Source organism: Bombina bombina, chromosome 2, assembly GCF_027579735.1.
Source record: "Bombina bombina isolate aBomBom1 chromosome 2, aBomBom1.pri, whole genome shotgun sequence".
NCBI lineage: Eukaryota > Metazoa > Chordata > Amphibia > Anura > Bombinatoridae > Bombina > Bombina bombina.
The window spans coordinates 1,432,725,063-1,432,745,676 of NC_069500.1; the positions used below are offsets into that span (position 1 = coordinate 1,432,725,063).

Here is a 20,614-nt window from a genome sequence, read left to right on the forward strand (position 1 = left end):
TCGGGGAAATCAGAAAAATTATATGATACTACCCCATCTATAATTAATATTGTAATTGATTAATGCAATGTTATAATATTGTTTAAATTATCATTATATGGGAGATATTTAAGATGTAGCAAAGATGAATATTAGGAATGAATCTGTTTGTTTGTCATGTTGCCCCCGATGGCCAAAACCCGGTGTTGCGATGCAAGAATTACAGCCAAAAGACAATTGATTGTTAACAAAAAAACATTTTTCCCTTGCAATCATATATCCCAGGTTGTCCAATCAGAAGGGACAAGGATCCATAAGGGTCTATCCAATTCGTCAGTGATGGTACAAAACAAAAAGGGGTGGGGTAATATCAGATGATAAAAACCCCAAGCATAGAAAAGGCTGGGGGCTGTCTGTGTGTAAAAACTGTGACTGATAAAAACTTGGCTGCGTTACATACAGTTACAAAAGGCATAATAGCTACCTTCTTTTCCACATGCAAAAACAAAATTTTGGTATTCTGAGACGAATTGGATAAACAAAGAATTTTTTGGGAGGTTGAACTACAATTTGTTTCAAACTGGTGATGTATGGTTGTTCTAATTTTTATTATTTTAAACATAGGTAAACATTAAAAACAAGCATCCATTGTTGCTGTAAATAATAGATTAAAGAGAGCAGTTTGTATTTTAGCTTATATTCATAGCCTGTGTATTTTAAACTAATCCAAATTTTAAGTTAATCTTTGAAAAATATAGATATATTTATATCTTAGAATTGGTTTTAATTATAAGTAACTAACGGCTAGATTTAGAGTTTTGCGGCCAAAGGAGTGCGTTAGCTATGCGTGGTTTTTTTTCCCCACACCTTTTAAATAACGCTGGTATTGAGAGTTCTCTGAAGGGCTGCGCTAGGCTCAAAAAAGGGAGCGTACAGGCATATTTACCGCCACTTCCAATCTCAATACCAGCGTTGCTTACGGTAGCGGCTAGCTGGAAAAAACATGCTCGTGCATGATTCCCCCATAGGAAACAATGGGGCAGTTTGGGCTGAAAAAAAGCTAACACCTGCAAAAAAGCAGCGTTCAGTTCCTATGGGGAAACACTTTATAAGTCTGCACCTAACACTCTAACATGTACCCTGAGTCTAAACACCCCTAACCTTACACTTATTAACCCCTAATCTGCCACCCCCGCTATCGCTGACCCCTGCATTTTATTATTAACCCCTAATCTGCCGCTCCGTACACCGCCGCAACATAAATTATACCTATGTATCCCTAATCTGCTGCCCACAACATCGCTGACCCCTATATTATATTTATTAACCCCTAATCTGCCGCCCCAACGTCGCCGCTACCTTACCTACACTTATTAACCCCTAATCTACCGACCGGACCTCGCCGCCACTATAATAAATGTATTAACCCCTAAGCCGCTGCACTCCCGCCTTGAAAACCCTATAATAAATAGTATTAACCCCTAATCTGCCCTCCCTAACATCTGCGACACCTAACTTCAAGTATTAACCCCTAATTTGCCGACCGGACCTCGCCGCTACTCTAATAAATGTATTAACCCCTAAAGCTAAGTCTAACCCTAACCCTAATACCCCCCTAAGTTAAATATAATTTTATTCTAACTAAATAAATTATTTCTTATTAAAAAAATTAATTCTATTTCAAGCTAAATACTTACCTGTAAAATAAACCCTAATATAGCTACAATATAAATAATAATTACATTGTAGCTATTTTAGGATTTATATTTATTGTACATGCAACTTTATATTTATTTTAACTAGGTACAATAGCTATTAAATAGTTATTTACTATTTAATAGCTACCTAGTTAAAATAATTACAAAATTACCTGTAAAATAAATCCTAACCTAAGTTACAATAAAACCTAACACTACACTATCAATAAATTAATTAACTAAATGACCTACAATTACCTACAATTTAATCAACTAAACTAAATTACAAAACCCCCCCACTAGATTACAAAAAAAATTACAAGAATTTTAAACTAATTACACCTACTCTAAGCCCCCTAAAAAAAATAACAAAGCCCCCCAAAATAAAAAAATGCCCTACCCTATTCTAAAATAAAAAGCTAACAGCTCTATTACCTTACCAGCCCTTAAAAGGGCTTTTTGCTGGGCATGCCCCAAAGAAATCAGTTCTTTTGCCTGTAAAAAAAACATACAATACCCCCCCAACATTACAACCCACCACCCACATACCCCTAATCTAACCCACCCAAACCCCCCTTAAAAAACCTAACTCTAAGCCCCTGAAGATCTTCCTACCTTGTCTTCACCCAGCTGGGTACCATCCGATCCGTCCAGAAGAGGGTCCGAAGTCTTCATCCTATCCGGCCAGAAGAGGTCCTCCAGAGGATTCAAAGTTTTCATCCAGGCGGCATCTTCTATCTTCTTCCATCCGGAGCGGAGCGGGTCCATCTTGAAGCAGCCGGCGCGGATCCATCCTCTTCTTCCGCCGTCCTAACACCGAATGAAGGTTCCTTTAAATTACGTCATCCAAGATGGCGTCCCTCGAATTCCGATTGGCTGATAGGATTCTATCAGCCAATCGGAATTAAGGTAGGAATAATCTGATTGGCTGATTGAATCAGCCAATCAGATTCAAGTTCAATCGGATTGGCTGATCCAATCAGCCAATCAGATTGAGCTCGCATTCTATTGGCTGATCAGAACAGATTAGGGGTTAATAAGTGTAGCTAAGGTAGCGGCGATGTTGGGGGGGCAGATTAGGGGTTAATAAATATTGTAGGTGTCGGCGATGTTAGGGGCAGCAGATTAGGGGTTCATAAGGATAATGTAGGTGGCGGCAATGTGCGGTCGGCAGATTAGGGGTTAAAAAATGTATTAGAGTGGCGGCGATGTGGGGTTACCTCGGTTTAGGGGTACATAGGTAGCTTATGGGTGTTAGTGTACTTTAGAGCACAGTAGTTAAGAGCTTTATAAACCGGCGTTAGCCCAGAAAGCTCTTAACTCCTGACTTTTTTCTGCGGCTGGAGTCTCGTCGGTAGAGGGTGTACCGCTCAATTCAGCCAAGACTCTAAATACCGGCGTTAGGAAGATCCCATTGAAAAGATAGGATACGCAATTGGCATAAGGGGATCTGCGGTATGGAAAAGTCGCAGCTGGAAAGTGAGCGTTAGACCCTTTCCTGACTGACTCTAAATACCAGCGGGCGGTAAAAAGCAGCGTTAGGACCCCTTAATGCTGGTTTTGACGGCTAATGCAGAACTCTAAATCTAGGCGTTAGAATTTATTTCAGTTTAAATAAATGGACATTTAAAGTAACTGTTTACATTAAGAATATATGTACTTTTAGTGTCCTAATTAGAATTGTATTAGAATCAACTGTAGCTATATAGCTGATTGTACTGTTGAATGCTAGTGGATTATATCTTAGTCTCATTGTGATATTTTAAATGCAACTCTGATTTGGAAGGCTAATTTTATGAGATTTGCATAGTACATTTTAATAATTCAAACGTGTATAGTATTGATTCATATTCTTGTTCCTACAAATATATTTCAATGTGTTTATAGATATTAACTAATAATAAAGAATTCAGGAATTTATATTAATTTTATTGTCTTAGTATATGCATATTTGATTTTGGGTTTATTTTAAAGAATAATTATTACATATATTGTGTTATAACCCCGCCATATACTGACAAAAAACAATTCAGTGATACAGACAAAAGCAGACATACCAATGTCATCATACAAAGCTGACGCGTTTCGGCATTATGCCGTACTCTAAGCTGGATAATATCTATAATTTTACATCCGACATTTAAAAGCAAAAGAGCCTATTGATTAAGAAAAATAATGTCACAAATCCTGCTCTCTAATAACAGTATAAGCTTAATAAGGTAAATATGAATTTGATGTAATGTATGAACATAGATTGCTTACAAAATTGCAACATATTTGTACTCATGTTTATATTTTACATCAAGTTCACATTTACCTTATTGAGCTTATATTGTTATTAGCAGAATTTGTAACATTGTTGTTCCTAACCAATAGGCTTTTTTTTGCTGATATTTACATGTTGGATGTCAAATTCTATAACATTGGATTAAAATAAACTTAATTTTTTATTCAAATCGTTACTCTGGTGCTCCTCCATTCCATGTATTTGTTGTTTCTGGCCTCCTAAGAGTGAAGCACAGAGTGATGTCTGTAATTGTCACGGATGCAGGGGTGGAACTAATCACATGCAGTGGTTTCCTGAAGGATCTGAAAGAGTGTTAGGATGTTAGCGGGTAATAGATGTGCATGGTTCGAATAACAGGAGTTCCACCTTAAGACAAGTTTAGTGGGTAAAACTTGCTTTGGATACCAATACAGTGTTCAACTGCACAAGGTGGTTTAATAGTAAGCCTGAACTCTCACAAGTGAGTAACTTTATTTTACATGTCTATTATTACATGTTGATTTTCCGATCTTTAATTTGAGGTCAAACAATAAATGTAGCGGTACTCTGCTAGGCGTCTCCTTTCCTCAGTCCAAACCCAGGGATGGCCACCAGATAGTGGGACCAGAGATATAGTTGCTGAGACTGGAGGCAAGCCAGCGGCTGTATCTCCCCCAGCTTAGCTGGTCTCAATGGGCTCCCAGTCAGGTAGCGTCATCTCTGCCCTGCAGCTCTTTCCTGGCAAGTATCGTCCCCTCTGCCTGTATGCTTCTAGGCAGGAATAAATCCCTCTGCCTGGCTGCTTCTTGGCAGTAATAGATCCCTCTGCCTCCAAATAGTTGGATCAGGGCTATCGTTGCTGAGACCGGGGTCAAGCCAGCAGCTGTATCTCCCCCAGCTGGGCTGGTCTCAGTGGGCTCCCAGGCAGGTAGCGTCCCCTCTGCCTGTCTGATTCTAGGCAGGAATAGATACCTCTGCTTCACTGCACACCAGTAGCATCCCCTCTGCCTGGCTTCTTCTCACTCCTTTCTTCAGGTAGGTATTGATTCCTTTCCCTACACTGTCTTTAAAAAGACAATTGGGGCTCACAAGGCCAGCTCTTTGCTTACAGGCCCACAGACTCTGTAGCAGGTCTCTCTTGCAGGGAAAGGTGCAGCCAGCATGCAAGGTCAGAACCTCTGCTACTGGTATACCTGAAAGAATCAGACAGGACCACCTGTTCCAGAAGGAACTACTACTAATGCTTTATTTCACCCAGGACTAGCTTTTACAAACACACTAGTAAGCTTATGGTGACACACACTCCTTAAAATATAAACATAGAAAAACATATATGAAACAATATAATAAAGGAATATAACTAAGGATTTAGGTAGTTCTAAACAGTAAAAATAATAACCATCTGTTTGTATTTCCGCCCTATGCAAATATATGCAAATTAGGCATTCCTTCTCTTGTACCCATTTTGGTGGTGAACTTGCAACTAATAGAGGGTGCTGTGTTATGTTTTTGGCATAGTTTAAGCAATACATGGTGCTGTGTCACACATTGTCCATGTATGTGACTAAAGAACCATCACAATAACAAAAGCCACAAGATTGACTTAAGCCTCAGCCTCCTAATTGCATGCTTGAGGTATAATATAATACTGTCAGATACCTACACTTTTGGGTTGGTGAGTGCCCATCTCTGGTTGTCGAGGGTGCGCAGCATGCAGGGATCACTTGCATTTGTTCTGTGCATACGTAGACATGTTTCTATGTCTGGCAATGAGGCAGGTGTTGTGTCTTGCTCTCATATTCGCTACCCAGGTGCATGCACTTCCTGTCTTCCTGGTGGTCGGTGTCATAGTTTACTATGCCTATGCACTTATACAAATATTCTGGCATGTGGAACACTGCTAGTAAAGCCCCACAGTCATTATAAGTAGTATCAGTCCACTTTTGTGTTTGTTTTGCCACGTTTGCAGCAATCTATCATTTTACTTTTTCTTAGTCTGTTTTTTCTTTATCCAGCCCTGACCTCAGATTTTATAATGACCTTGACTTTCCTTCTGCCAGCCCTGACCTCGGATTGTATAATATCCCTGTCTTGCCAGCTACCTTCTTTTTCCAGACTCTTGCATCTTCAGCCTTTGTTTGCACTAGTATAATGTAGTCACTGTCACTCCCATTAAAGTCATTTCTCCACCTGATTCCATCTAGAAGCCAGAAATAGGAAGGGTGAACTTTAATTGGTAGTGTAGTTACCTTCCTGAAATTACAAACAAGCCACAAGATGTTGGAAGCTGCAAGAGTCAACTGTCAATTGGAAGAGTTAACTCAACATATGTCACAGCTTAGCCAACTGGTTCGGGGGGAGGGCTTTTAACAGCTGCAAACTCAAGTATCTCTGCTACAGCCTACAATTCAGAAGGAGTGTATACCTGTAGCACTTTTAGTACTTCCAGTACTTCAACTGTTTTGCTGCATGTTTACCTGAACCGCAAGGAACACTCCATACTCATTTTTTTGGTCCAAGTATAGATATTTTAAGACATCCTGACAGTTATTGTTCTCTCTAAAACCACATACCTATGCCACTGACTTGTTAACAGTTCATACTATCATTACTTTTCTAGAAGTAAACTCCTATGGTTTGGGATCACCAACTCCTGGAGTCTAATAATTCCTGTCTCCTATCACTGGATTCCTTTTTCAGTGTCATGGATGTCTTATATGAAGATAACCAATTAGCTTTTACTGATTGCACTAATTTACTCTCTCTTCAGCAAGGGAGTTTAGATGCTGGCCTGCTTTATGCGGCTGGAATGAAGTGGCTCTTAGGAGTCAACTTTGCCTTGGTTTATCTGAATCTATTAAAGATGAATTAGCTCATACAGATTAATTGGAGGACGTGCAAGTGTAGACTTGAGTGATTTAATTTATATGTATGAGCTGATAAACATTTTGCTCGAAAGACCGCACATTCTCATTCTGCTCATCTTCCTGCACCGGTAGTTATGCCGGAACCTATGGAGATTGAAATGGCTCAGGGACCTCTTTTTCGCCTGAAAAACAGGCAAAAAGGAAAATGTTGAACCTTTGTATGTATTGCAATGGTACAAATTGCCTGAATTAGCTCGGTTGAGAATCCTACTTCTCCAGAAGACTTTGCTTTGCTTGTTATACAGGTTGATCAGAGTATGCATGAGCAAAGATTTCAGAGTCTTAGTAATTTATATGTAGGAGCTGATACACTATTTGTCCAGCAGGCCCCACATTCTCATCATCCTCTTCTTCCATCACCAGTAGTTATGCCGGAACCTATAAAGATTGGTACGGTACAGGCACCTTTTTTCGGCTAAAGAACAGACTGGAAAGAGAATGTTGAGCCTATAAATTGTGCTTATTCAAATCACTTTATTCCTGTTCTTTAAGATGTTGTCACTTTTCTGGTGAGTCTCAACCCCATTTGTTGTTTATCAGGAATAAAGAAGAAAAGAAAAAAAGAAAGAGTGGAAATGGGGGTTTAGGGTGCACAATCTTAAGCTAAAGTTTATTATTGTCTATTAAAATAAATATATATACAGTATGTAAATTCCAGTTCAGAAACTCTCAGTCTGTGTAGCTAGAATATAAGCCAACTGTGGCTCAACAGAAACCAACAGTTTCTCAATAATTAACGGCTAGATTACAAGTTGTGCGTTATGCGGGAAAAAGCCTCATAACGCTGCTTTTTCCCTACCGCTGGTATTACGAGTTTCCGTAATGCAACAAAAATCACCATCTCCGCTCAAATCCATAACGTAAACCCAGACCCAGTAGTTAATCATATACCGGATAAAATGAGTGGACCCTGCGCTAATAACAAATACCTCTAGCTCCCCTCGGAAGGTCCCCTAGTGAACCTTGTGATAAACAGTATTAAAGGTAATGAAGCGAGCGCCACAATAGGCTGAGGTATGGGGTGGAAAGCTATTACATTTCCTAGACTTCTATACGGTATAAAATAAACACTTTAATACATAGCAGACAAATATATTGAAGGTACAATAAAAATCATGGATCCGGGGGATGCTTCCGGGTGGCGGCCATGATGGCTGCTTATTTCAGTAGCTGAAGAGTTGAGCATATCTATCCGCTGCATATCGCTTAACTATGGCTCCATCTGGGATTAAATTACACTTATTCTTCAATAGCAACATTTGCTGAACAGTTTGGTCTAAAATGTGATGCCACCTTCTGTCCTGAAGTACTGGAACGGTGAGGTACGCAGTGGAGGCCTAGAAGCAGGCCTGGCCTACACCTAACCCCCCCGGTTATCCGGGTATAGCAGCTTTGAAAGCTGTCCTTTCCCCTCCCTTCTTAACAGTTCAGAAACCTCCGAGGATACATTTTCATACCCTTAATTTTTTACACCGCCATCAGCAGCATGGCACTAAAGTGGCAGCACCTCGAGGACACAATTGTTAACCTATTGGATATGCACTACCGGCATATGTCTGATCTCATTACAGACAGCTTTGGGGCACTAGCACAGATGTGTACTGCCGTTAGAGAGAAACGGATGCTTACAGCTATTTCATCAGAACTAAAACCTATCAGACGACCTGCAGCGTGTCCCATTCTAACATCTATTCAGGATGATAAATCGCCCGAAATCATGACTGACCTAGTGGGTGCAGGCTGCTTATTATCCCAGGCGATGGACTCCACAATTGCAGAGGTTAGTGGGGATAACATTAAGCCTGATCAAACTTATGGCTCTGGGGTCCGACGACAACCCTTGGTGGGGAGACTCATATTGAGCGAAGCTTACAGTATTGAAAACTGTTTAGGAGCTCCTGAGAGGAAGCGCGGTGCCCCTACACAGATTAAGGTAGTTCTAGAGACACTGGGAAGAACTGCGAGTAAACATGGAAAAAAGTTGCTGCAATGCTCCGCTCGCCTATGCGATGTGCTGGATGGGAACGCATGTCTTACCAAGCAGCCCGACACCACAGTTCTTGGTGATCAGTTGATGCCCCTCCGAGGGCTGCGAGTGGCTTTGACCGGCTGGAGGTTTGAACTGCCGCTGTGGGATCTTACAAGGTGCGCATGGAAAAGCAGGCCCCTTACCTTCCATCTGCGGCTCCGCATGTTGGAGCGTTCAGGAGTGGGCTGAATGTGTCCTGGCTTCAGGGATGGACTGATGCCTATCTTGCAAGGCTGGATCTTAGGTAGAACTCGCATAACAGTCAGCAAGTACACGCCGCACAGTCCTCTTCTTTTTGGGTCACAACCCCTGATCTCTAACAATGCAGATGCAATAAAGAGGGCTGGCATCGGATAAAAAGTTATATCTTGTCCCACACTGCTCTCTCTGGCTTGGATGCAAGACAGCTGGATTGACCGGTACTTTAACTCACACGCTGCACTTCCTTTAAGGTGCAATAAACATGTCTAATCCCTGTCAATAATATTTAAGCTGCTTACAGATTGATATTGGGACTGCTCTTCTATAACCATCCTTCTATGGGAACTCTTTACTTTACAGCTACATTTTATTTGTTTGTCAAAATCTAGTACAGTATACAAGAACTCTAATGACGGCACTAAAGCCTGAGACTGGAGAGACTGTAAATGCTTGGACACTTTACCCCGTATTGCACCCTGCGCTGAGATAAATTTAGTAACCCTGATTATTTTTATATGGGTACATATTACCCTTCCTTGTGTATTATTGAAGTTTATTTGGGTTGCTGCCTTAATTATTTAAAACTGTTAGCACAGTTTATATGATAACTTTAGGTTTCCTTGAAAGGTTTTGCATGGCCCCATGTTCGCTATGCACAGAGACCAGTTGTAATTGGTTGACAATATTTCTAAAAGGTGGATTCTTTAGTTTCTAGGGCTCTGTATGATTATTCTGTTTACTTAATTGTTCTGCTATTTAGGGTCAGTATATTTAGCTGCTACACTGGTGTCTAAAGTAAATAATCAATAGCTTAAAGGTATGCATAACCCTCTATGTCCACAATACAAAAAAACCTGCACTCAAGATGTTGAATTCAAGACGATCTCTCTAATACCTGCCACCTACTATATTCTTATTAGAGTTTATATGGCTTTTAGGAAGGGTGTTGGATAGAGGCTAGCTACTTCTTTTTTCACCTACTCCCTGGGTCTATTCCAGCAACTGGGGATCCGGTACATTTTATTTTGCTAAATAACTGTTTCAAATTTGGGTGTTATTTATGTGAGTTGGCTAACCGGTTGTTATACAGTTAGCAATAATATACCTCTTATTTATAGTGATTGTTTAGATGTCTATGACAGTAGTAAATATGGCCATATATAATCTGTTTCTATATAATAATCCTCTCCTAATTTCTATAAGGAACGATTATATTTTAGGGTAAATGTTTAGCTCAATTTACAGGAGTTAGTTATCTGTTGCTCTATTATAGAGTATTCCTTTGTTCTATATAACTCTTAATCAGTATTGCCTATAACAGCCCGAATAAGCTTTTTCCCTACTCAGTGTCCCATCTAGATTAAGCTAAACATACAGCCACTAAACGGACCAACAAATATCTCTATACATGGTATTATGTTGATACCGGCAATCCCCACTAGAGGGGAGTAGAATTCCAAAAATGTTTATGACGATCTAACAAGCTTTTCATAGCACTATTCATCCAAGGGAAAGTCTTAAAGTTGAGGTGAGTTCCCCATATTAGAGGGTGAAATAACCCCTGTTGATCTATCCCATATAGAGTAAACACAGGACCACATATAATTGTATATTTTTTTATTTTTTTATTTTTTTTATTTTTTCTTATCTACACCCTGCTAAGGTCTTAAGAGGGATATTACAGATTTCTAGCTGATATTTTGGTTATTTATGAGTTTCCATGGTTCTGTAATCCTTATATTCTATATAAATGTGTTCACCCATAGATGATATTGATAAACCTTTCCTGAATATATATGTGTAATTATAGTCATCAGGACCTGAAAGGGGCTCTATATGCTGCTTTACATTCATCTAGACATTTATAGACCTAAGGGCTTAAAAGTGGCCCTATATGTTATTTTAAAAACTGTGTAAGTGTTTATTCTGTACTGCTCTATATATTACCTCAATAAAAATTATACAAAAAAAAAAAATCATGGATCCATGTATAACAAATAAAAAAAGTTAAAATCGCATATGAAAGCACATATAGAGCATATATAAATACAGAGTGTCTTGATAGTAGGTCTGATAGTAGCAATCCTATATATAAATATGTTTGTGGAAAATAGTGGATATGAATACCAAGGGTTCCTAGAATGATTAACACCAATACAGAAATAAAAGTCCAAATAAAAGTCCAATTAAAAATCTTATCATGAGTGTCCGTGATGGTATAATACAAATAGTGATTGACGATATATTGAAGAAAAAATAGTGAAAAAATTATTATAATGGAAAAAATATATATAAAACTGTGAAAATCGCTGTGAACCAAAAATCTCAATTAGAATAGTTCACAGAGTGAAACATCATAAAAATGGGAAAAATCAAAATAAAAAGTGGTTTAAAATAAAAAAAAAGTTATATAAAAAAACTAGTATAAAAACCAAAAAATTCTGTATGAAAAAATTCTTGTGTGAAAAACGTAAGTGAAGATAGGATATAGTGGTAGATTCCTTGATTCTTTGAGATTCGTGGGTACCTCCAGTGTGTTTACAAAACTTCCCTATAATAACCTGTGGGGAAAAGACAAAAACAGTGCTGCAGAATGGGTATACCTTAAAGAACAAATAAAGGTCATTCACTTACTATGGTTATGTCGACGCATTTTGGCCTCACAATGGGCCTTTATCAAGACTCAGCATTAACCAGTAACTCATGCTACACCTGCTTTTATATATATATATATATATATATATATATATATATATATATATATATATATATATATATATATACACACACACAGTGTCTCACAAAAGTGAGTACACCCCTCACATTATTGTAAATATTTTATTATATATTTTCATGTGACAACACTGAAGAAATGACACTTTGCTACAATGTTAAGTAGTGAGTGTACAGCCTGTATAACAGTGTAAATTTGCTGCCACCTCAAAATAACTCAACACACAGCCATTAATGTCTAAACAGTTGGCAACAAAAGTGAGTACACCCCTAAGTGGAAATGTCCAAATTGGGCCCAAAGTGGCAATATTTTATGTGGCCACCATTATTTTCCAGCACTTCCTTAACCCTCTTGGCCATGGAGTTCACCAGAGCTTCACAGGTTGCCACTGGAGTCCTCTTTCACTCCTCCATGATGACATCACTGAGCTGGTGGGTGTTACAGACATTGCGCTACCTCACCTTCCATTTGAGGACACCCCGCAAATGCTCTATAGGGTTTAGGTCTGGAGACATGCTTGGCCAGCCATTCACCTTTACCATCAGCTTCATTAGCAAGGCAGTGGTTGTCTTGGAGGTGTGTTTGGGGTCGTTATCATGTTGGAATACTGCCCTACGGCCCCATCTCCGAAGGGAGGGGATAATGTTCTGCTTCAATATGTCACAGTACATGTTGGCATTCATGGTTACCTCAATGAACTGTAGATCCCCAGTGCCGGCAGCACTCATGCAGGCCCAGACTATGACACTACCACCACCATGCTTGACTGTAGACAAGACATACTTGTCTTTGTACTTCTCACCTGGTTGCCACCACACACGCTTAACACCCTCTGAACCAAATACGTTTATCTTGGTCTCATCGGACCACAGGACTTCAGCAAACTGTTTGCTGGATTTCTTGTGCATCATCTTTATAATAGGCTTCCTTCTGGGATGACAGGCTGACCCCCCACCCCTTCAACCTCTGCAGCAATGCTGGCAGCACTCATATGTCTATTTCCCAAAGACAACCTCTGGATATGACACTGAGCACGTACACTCAACTTCTTTGGTCAACCAAGGCAAGGCCTGTTCTGAGTGGAACCTGTCCTGTAAAACCGCTGTATGGTTTTGCCCACCATGCTGCAGCTCAGTTTCAGGGTCTTGGCAATCTTCTTATAGCCTAAGCCATCTTTATGTAGAGCAACAATTCTTTTTTTCAGATCCTCAGAGAGTTATTTGCCATGAGGTGCCATGTTGAAGTTCCAGTGACCATTATGAGAGAGTGTGAGAGCAATAACACCAAATTTAACACACCTGCTCCCCATTCACACCTGAAACCTTGTAACACTAACAAATCACAAATGGAAAATGGCTAATTGGGCACAATTCGGATATTTCCACTTAGGGGTGTACTCACTTTTGTTGCCAACAGTTTAGACGTTAATGGCTGTGTGTTGAGTTATTTTGAGGGGACAGAAAATTTACACTGTTCTACAGGCTGGACACTCACTACTTTACATTGTAGCAAAGTGTAATTTCTTCAGTGTTGTCAAATGGAAAGATATAATAAAATATTTACAAAAATGTGAGGGGTGTATTCACTTTTGTGAGATTTGTATATATACCTGTATATATTTATATATTTACATGTTTCTTCCCCTGCAGCAGCAGCTACATCAAGAACACAGTATAAAAATACAACTACTTCTAATTACGTCTGTTCTCAAATAGTTCTAGCAACAACAAATATCTCATTAAAACATCAATATTTTAGAGCACTCCACTCAATAGTGGACCCCTACAAATACACCCCCCCCCCTTTTTCTTCCACAAACAAATATGAACAATTCAGTCCAGTTGAATCTTAATTTAAGAGTCAATCTGGTTTTCAGCAACAGACCAACTTTAAATGAACCTTTAAACGAGTTATGTATATAAAACCAATTTGTAAAGTTAATCATTGATTTGCTAGCTTTTTCTTTTTGTTTTCCTTTTTTTTGTCCCCTTCCTACTTTTATTTTCCAGAAAGTGTGAGAATTGGCAGCATTTGTGAGCAGCAGTCTACCATTTTCTTTTATACACTCTGGGTGTCTTTTAAAAAACAGCTTTATACCCGCAGGCCAAGCCTTATCAAGCACCCTGATGGGGTTTTACCCGGTATCTTAATAGTTTCACTGTTTTTTCTTATTTCCCCTTATTCCTTTGTTAGATGACAGGTGGTGCAAGAGAGGCTACTGTTTAGCACTGGGGAATTTCCTTGTTTAGTACTCAAACCAAAAGGTGCACTATGGGTCCGAAAGTGGCCTTTTTTTCTACCTCCCCTTTGATACTCCAACTACAAATTAGGTGGTCTAAGAGCAACCACTCTTTTACCATTTGGGAAATTTATTCACTCCTAACTATAAATTACTTATTCCCATGGGATATTTATCAGAAAGAAAATATGAGGTAATATTACTTGTCTCTTAATTTAAGAGTATGACACAGTTTATTTGTTTTGTGTTTATTTTCCACTGTTTGTATTATAAGTCAAATATATCATTGAACTTTACTGTGACTATTGTACTTATGTTGATGAAAGATATATTATGATTGTCCAACAGTCTTTGTGAGGCCCTTTATGAATGAGACTGTGCACATATAATTTTAATGAACCTGTAAATTGCTTGTCTATTCACCCTAATAAGAAAACTATACAGAAAAAAACCTCATTAGTGTTAAAAGTGTAACGGCTAGATTACAAGTTTTGTGGTAACAGGGGTGCGGTGCTAACTTGCAGTTTATTCTCACTGCTCACTTCCCTGCAGCGCTGGTATTACAGGTTTTAACAAACCCGGCGTTAACAGGCAAGAAGTGAGCGTAGAGCAAAATTGAGCTCCACACTTCAGTCCAATACCAGCGCTGCTTAAGTTAGCGGTGAGCTGGTTATACGTGCACATGCACGATTTCCCCATAGACATCAATGGGGAGAGCCGGCTAAGAAAAAGTCTAACACCTGCCAAAAAGCAGCGTTTAGCTCAGTAACACAGCCCCATTGTTTCCTATGGGGAAATTTTTTTTTTATGTTTACACCTAACACCCTAACAGTAACCCCTAAACACCTAAACACCACTAATCTTATACTTATTAACCCCTAATCTGCTGCCCCCGACATCGCCGACACCTGCATTATACTTATTAACCCCTAATCTGCCGCTCCGGACATCGCCGCCACCTACATTATACTTCTTAACCCCTAATCTGCTGCCCCCAACATCGCCGACACCTACATTATATTAATTAACCCCTAATCTCACACACCCGATGTCGCCGCAACCTACCTACATTTATTAACCCGTAATCTGCTGCCCCCAACGTCGCCGCCACTATATTAAATGTATTAACCCCTCAATCTAAGTCTAACCCTAACCCCCCTAACTTAAATATAATTTAAATAAATCTAAATAAAAATTACTATTAATAACTAAATAATTCCTATTTACAACTAAATACTTACCTATAAAATAAACCCTAAGGTAGCTATAATATAACTAATAGTTACATTGTAGCTAACTTATGTTTTATTTTTATTTTACAGGCAAGTTTGTATTTATTTTACCTAGGTAGAATAGTTACTAAATAGTTATTAACTATTTAATAACTACCTAGCTAAAATAAATACAAATTTACATGTAAAATAAAACCTAACCTATGTTACACTAACACCTAACACTACACTACAATTAAATCAATTCCCTACATTAAATACAATTCAATAAATTAAATTAAATTAGCTAAATCCCAAAAACCCACTAAATTACAGAAAATTAAAAAACAAATTACAGTTCTTTAAACTAATTACACCTAATCTAAAAAAGCCCAGCGAAATAAAAAAAAAACCCTAGCCTAAACTAAACTACCATTGCCCTAAAGAAATCAGATCTTTCAACTGTAAAAAAAAAATGCAAACACCCCCCCCAACAGTAAAACCCACCACCCACACAACCAAACCCCCCCAAAAAAGCCTTACTAAAAAAGCCTAAGCTCCCCATTGCCCTGAAAAGGGCATTTGGATGGGCATTGCTCTTAAAAAGGGCATTTAGCTCTATTTCTGCCCAAAGCCCTAACCTAAAAAATAAACCCACCCAATACACCCTTAAATAATCCTAACACTAACCCCCTAAAATTCAATTACCAGGAGAAGTCTTCATCCAAGCGCAAGATGTCCTCAACGAATCGGCAGAAGTGGTCCTCCAGATGGGCAGAAGTGGTCCTCCAGACGGGTAGAAATCTTCACCCAGATGGCATCTTCTATCTTCATCCTGCCGGCGTGGAGCGGGTCCATCTTCAAGACATCCGACGTGGAGCATCCTCCTCTTCTGATGGACTAACGACAAATGAAGGTACCTTTAAATGAAGTCATCCAAGATGGTGTCCCTTAGATTCCGATTAGCTGAAAGAATTCTATCAGCCAATCGGAATTAAGGTAGAACAAATCCTATTGGCTGCTTGGATCAGCCAATAGGATTGAACTGTTCCAATCAGCCTATGGAATGCGAGCTCAAACCTATTGGCTGATCCAATCAGCCAATAGGATTTGTTCTACCTTAATTCCGATTGGCTGATAGAATTCTATCAGCCAATTGGAATCTAAGGGACGCCATTATGGATGACGTAATTTAAAGGTACCTTCATTTGTTGTTAGTCCGTCGGAAGAAGAGGATGCTCCGCATCGGATGTCTTGAAGATGGACCCGCTCCGCGCCGGAAGGATAAAGATAGAAGATCCCTTCTGGATAAAGACTTCTGCCCATCTGGAGGACCACTTCTGCCCGTCTGGAGGACCACTTCTGCTGGCGTTGTTGAGGACATCTTGTCGCTTGGCTGAAGACTTCTTACGGTAAGTGAATCTTCGAGGGTTAGTGTTAGGATTTTTTTAAGGGTGTATTGGGTGGGTTTGCTTTTTAGGTTAGGGCTTTGGGCCTGCAATAGAGCTAAATGCCCTAGCTTAGGGTTTATTTTATAGGTAAGTATTTAGTTTTAAATAGGAATTATTTAGTTAATGATAGTAATTTTATTTAGATTTATTTAAATTATATTTAAGTTAGGGGGGTTAGGGTTAGACTTAGGTTTAGGGGTTAATAAATTTAGATTAGTGGCGGCGACGTTGGGGATGGCATATTAGGGGTTAATAAATGTAGGTAGGTGGCGGCGATGTTGGGGGCATCAGATTAGGGGTTAATAAATATAATGTAGGTTGCGGCGATGTTAGGGGTGGCATATTAGGGGTAAATATTATTTAACTATTGTTTGCGAGGCGGGAGTGCGGCGGTTTAGGGATTAATATGTTTATTATAGTGGCGGCAATGTCCCGAGAAGCAGATCAGGGGTTACAAATTTTATTATAGTGTTAGCGATGCGGGAGGGCCTCAGTTTAGGGGTTAATAGGTAGGTAGTTTATGGGTGTATAGTGTACTTTTTAGCACTTTAAGTTATGAGTTTTATACTATGGGGTTGCAGTGTAAAACTCATAACTACTGACTTTAAAATGTGTTACGAATCTTGACAGGGTAGGGTGTACTGCTCACTTTTTGGCCTCCCAGGACAGACGCCTATTACTAGCGCTATAGAAGTCCAATAGGAAAAAGGGCTTACAGACTTTACGTAGGTCGGTTTACGGTAAGGTCAAAAAAGTGTGCAGTGTCCCTAAACCTGCAAGACTCGTAATACCAGCGGTAGTGAAAAAGCAAAGTTAGGACCTGTTAACACTGCTTTTTCATCTTACCGCAAAACTCGTAATCTAGCCATAAAATATTTAATGTGATATTTTTTTATTTCTATCAAGCAAATAAGTTTTTGTGTTAGTTTCAGGTCGAAACAAAATGATAAAACATTTTGGTAAAAATATACAGCCTAGAAGTCCAGTATTAGACGCCAGTAGAGCAAATATCTCTACAGCCACCATCTGTTTTCCCTTTGTGCTGAGATATGCCGGGATCATGGCAATCCACACACTGCAGAACACCAACATGCTGAAGGTGATGAACTTTGTTTCATTAAAGCTGTCCGGTAATTTCCTGGTATAGAAAGCGGTGATGAAACTTGCAGCTGCCAGAAGAAACATATATCCCAGGACGGAGTAAAAAGCAAGTGTAGATCCCTCATTACATTGTATGATAATCTTTCCAGCCTCAGAGTGCATGTTATACTCCTGGTAAGGTGGAGATATTGTCAACCAAACCACACAAATTAATCCTTGGATAGATGACAAACAAATAACTAGAGAGTATGATAGTTTGACAGTCACCCATTTTCTCCAGCAGCTGCCAGGTTTAGTAGCTTTGAAAGCAATGCCAACCATGATAGTCTTGGCCAACAAAGAAGACACAGCTACTGAGAAGCTGATTCCAAAGGAGATCTGACGGAGCATACACGTTATATCCACAGGACGGCCAAGGAACAAAAACACACAGAGGTAGCTCAGCATGATGGAGATAAGGAGAAGGAAGCTGAGATTACGGTTATTAGCTTTAACAATTGGAGTATCAATAAAGCAAACAAAAAATCCAAAAACAAGGATTGTTAATAAAGCCAAAATAACTGATAAAAAAGCCAAGAGAATTGCAGTAGTATCATTTGTGTAGGACAAAAATTCTATAATTTTCAGAACACATTTATCCTTTTTCTCATTTGGCCATTGATCTTCAAGGCATTTTTGACAGTTTTCACTATCTGTAAGAAAAATAAAAGGATTCAAACATAGTCATTTGTCGTATAGAATAAAGTTTAGCAGATAGAAATTGTCTTATGGCAGCATGCTGATAACCAACTGACAGACCCCATATGAGAGTAATATATCTTAAAAACTCTATTAGCTAGACTATGTTCTATGTGCCACCAATGTCATATGCCACATGAGTCCTCTAGTCTCAGCTGGTTCTGATATAGAGCTGCCCCTGGTTACATTAATTCTATTATTTTTATTATAGCCATTTTTAAGTGGTACCAGGTGGATATAGAAAAGAAATAAAAACATTTGCACTATATGATGTTTGTACAGAGGGAAATTGTAGAGACTCATGTATTATACACAATTGGCTATTATCCGCCATGGGTGTAATAGGACACTTCCCCGCTCCTCCCACAAGTAAGCCACGCCCACTGGAGCTTCGTGAGTGTGGTGGTTTTGTTTGTGAGGAATACTTCGGTCCGGTGAGTGGAAGATTTTGGGAAAAACACCTAGCGGCTATATAGGAAATCCAGAGGACTGGGGAAGTGTCCTATCACAGAAAAGCAGAACAAGCAGGCACTTCTCAGTGTGTAGAATAAAAAACCCATACATTTATTGAAAATTCCATTAAAAAAGAATCCATCAGATAGATATGGAGTAAAACAGGCTGTCTTGCACCTATAATGGTTATACAGCTGAATCTTTGCTAATTTTCCATGTAATACATTTTTATTGAGGTTGTTAGGTAACACAACATTGATCAAACATTTTACATGAATATTGAAGGTCATATTCATCACTATTGGGACATAACAGTATAATACATAAACATGTCATTTCCACATACATCTAAACATTGTCAAGGAGGATAATAAACGACATTAGAAGAAATAACTGTATGTATACTGAGCGTAATACATTGGAACCTCTTTTTACACATTATTAATCCATCTAATTTTACACAGGGTCACTCATGGACCTGGACGAACAAGGATTATATTTAGAGGGAATTCTGATGATACATATGGTCACCTTTAGACCTTTAAATCATAGCAAAGTTATTGAGCAATATAAAACGTTTGAACCTTGGAAATGATATAAACTAGTATATAGGATAAACCAGATAGCATATTATTGAATAAGCCAGTGAATAATATGGAGTTTATGCAAGAACACAAAAGTGTAAATATTATAGAGACATACCTAATATTCTGTAGTAGCTAAGTTTCTAGTGAGTAGTATTTCTAAAGTGAATAAGTACGGTCAGCTATGTTTAGGTCTAATAATCTAGACTAAAAACATAAGACTAAGTTCCTAGGTTAAACTGAGCATCAATCAGCTTAGGACATCATATCTGACATTATTATTATTATTATTATAATTATTATCGGATACACGCTACTATACCCTGAGGCAGAGGCAACTAACGGCTGAATCAGAACACCTGGTGCACGCAGGGGTCGTGAACCGTCTGACAATAGACCAAGCATGGATAGCAGAGGAGCTGTGAGAAGAATACCCCATCAACGCTGATGCTATCACAAGCGCCCTGGGCCTGTACATTTAATTAGCGCCAGAGATGTCCCCCTTATCTTTGGAATTTGGGGCATAGCCTGAGAGGTCCAGGCTGCCTTGTGAGGTAGTGGAACGTAAGGTACCGGTGGGAGACCGGTGTGGCCTAGGCAGCTACAGGAACAGGTTGTTCAGTGTCAACTGAAAACAACATCGCCAGCCAGAAGAGGCACAGATAGCAACCGGTCAAGAGAGATCTCATGATCGACACCTGGGTAAAATCAACCACAGAGCCAATTTGCACCAAATTAGCTGGTGACGTATACGTGGTATACACAGTGAATAAGCGGTGGGGGCAATTGCTCCAATTTGGAGGATAGGAAATAGGTTTTGCAAATCTGAACCTTGCTGGTAGCAGAGGTGCTGTAGGTCCCAGGGGAGTGCTTGTCAATTGGCTCCCGAGTATCTATCCATGGTGAGTCAGATAGCGCTAAAGTCATGGATTCCATCACCCTCCTGCCTGGTGTGAAAGGAGAGGCTTCTCCCCGACATTTACATTGCTTTTTCTACCAGTTTG

General features: G+C 39.2%; 1 protein-coding gene across 1 annotated transcript in view; it reads right to left on the reverse strand.

Annotated features, from left to right (window-relative positions):
• Window positions 1–11,650: 11,650 nt before the first annotated feature.
• The window catches only part of LOC128647605 (vomeronasal type-2 receptor 26-like), a 39,967-nt gene continuing 31,003 nt past the window's right edge, over window positions 11,651–20,614 (reverse strand). Inside the window, exons 2-3 of the mRNA XM_053700360.1 lie at window positions 17,675–18,527; window positions 11,651–11,660 (exon numbers count right to left, since the gene is read on the reverse strand). Coding sequence (XP_053556335.1) covers window positions 11,651–11,660; window positions 17,675–18,527 — 863 coding nt within the window. The remainder of the gene's footprint in view (window positions 11,661–17,674; window positions 18,528–20,614) is intronic.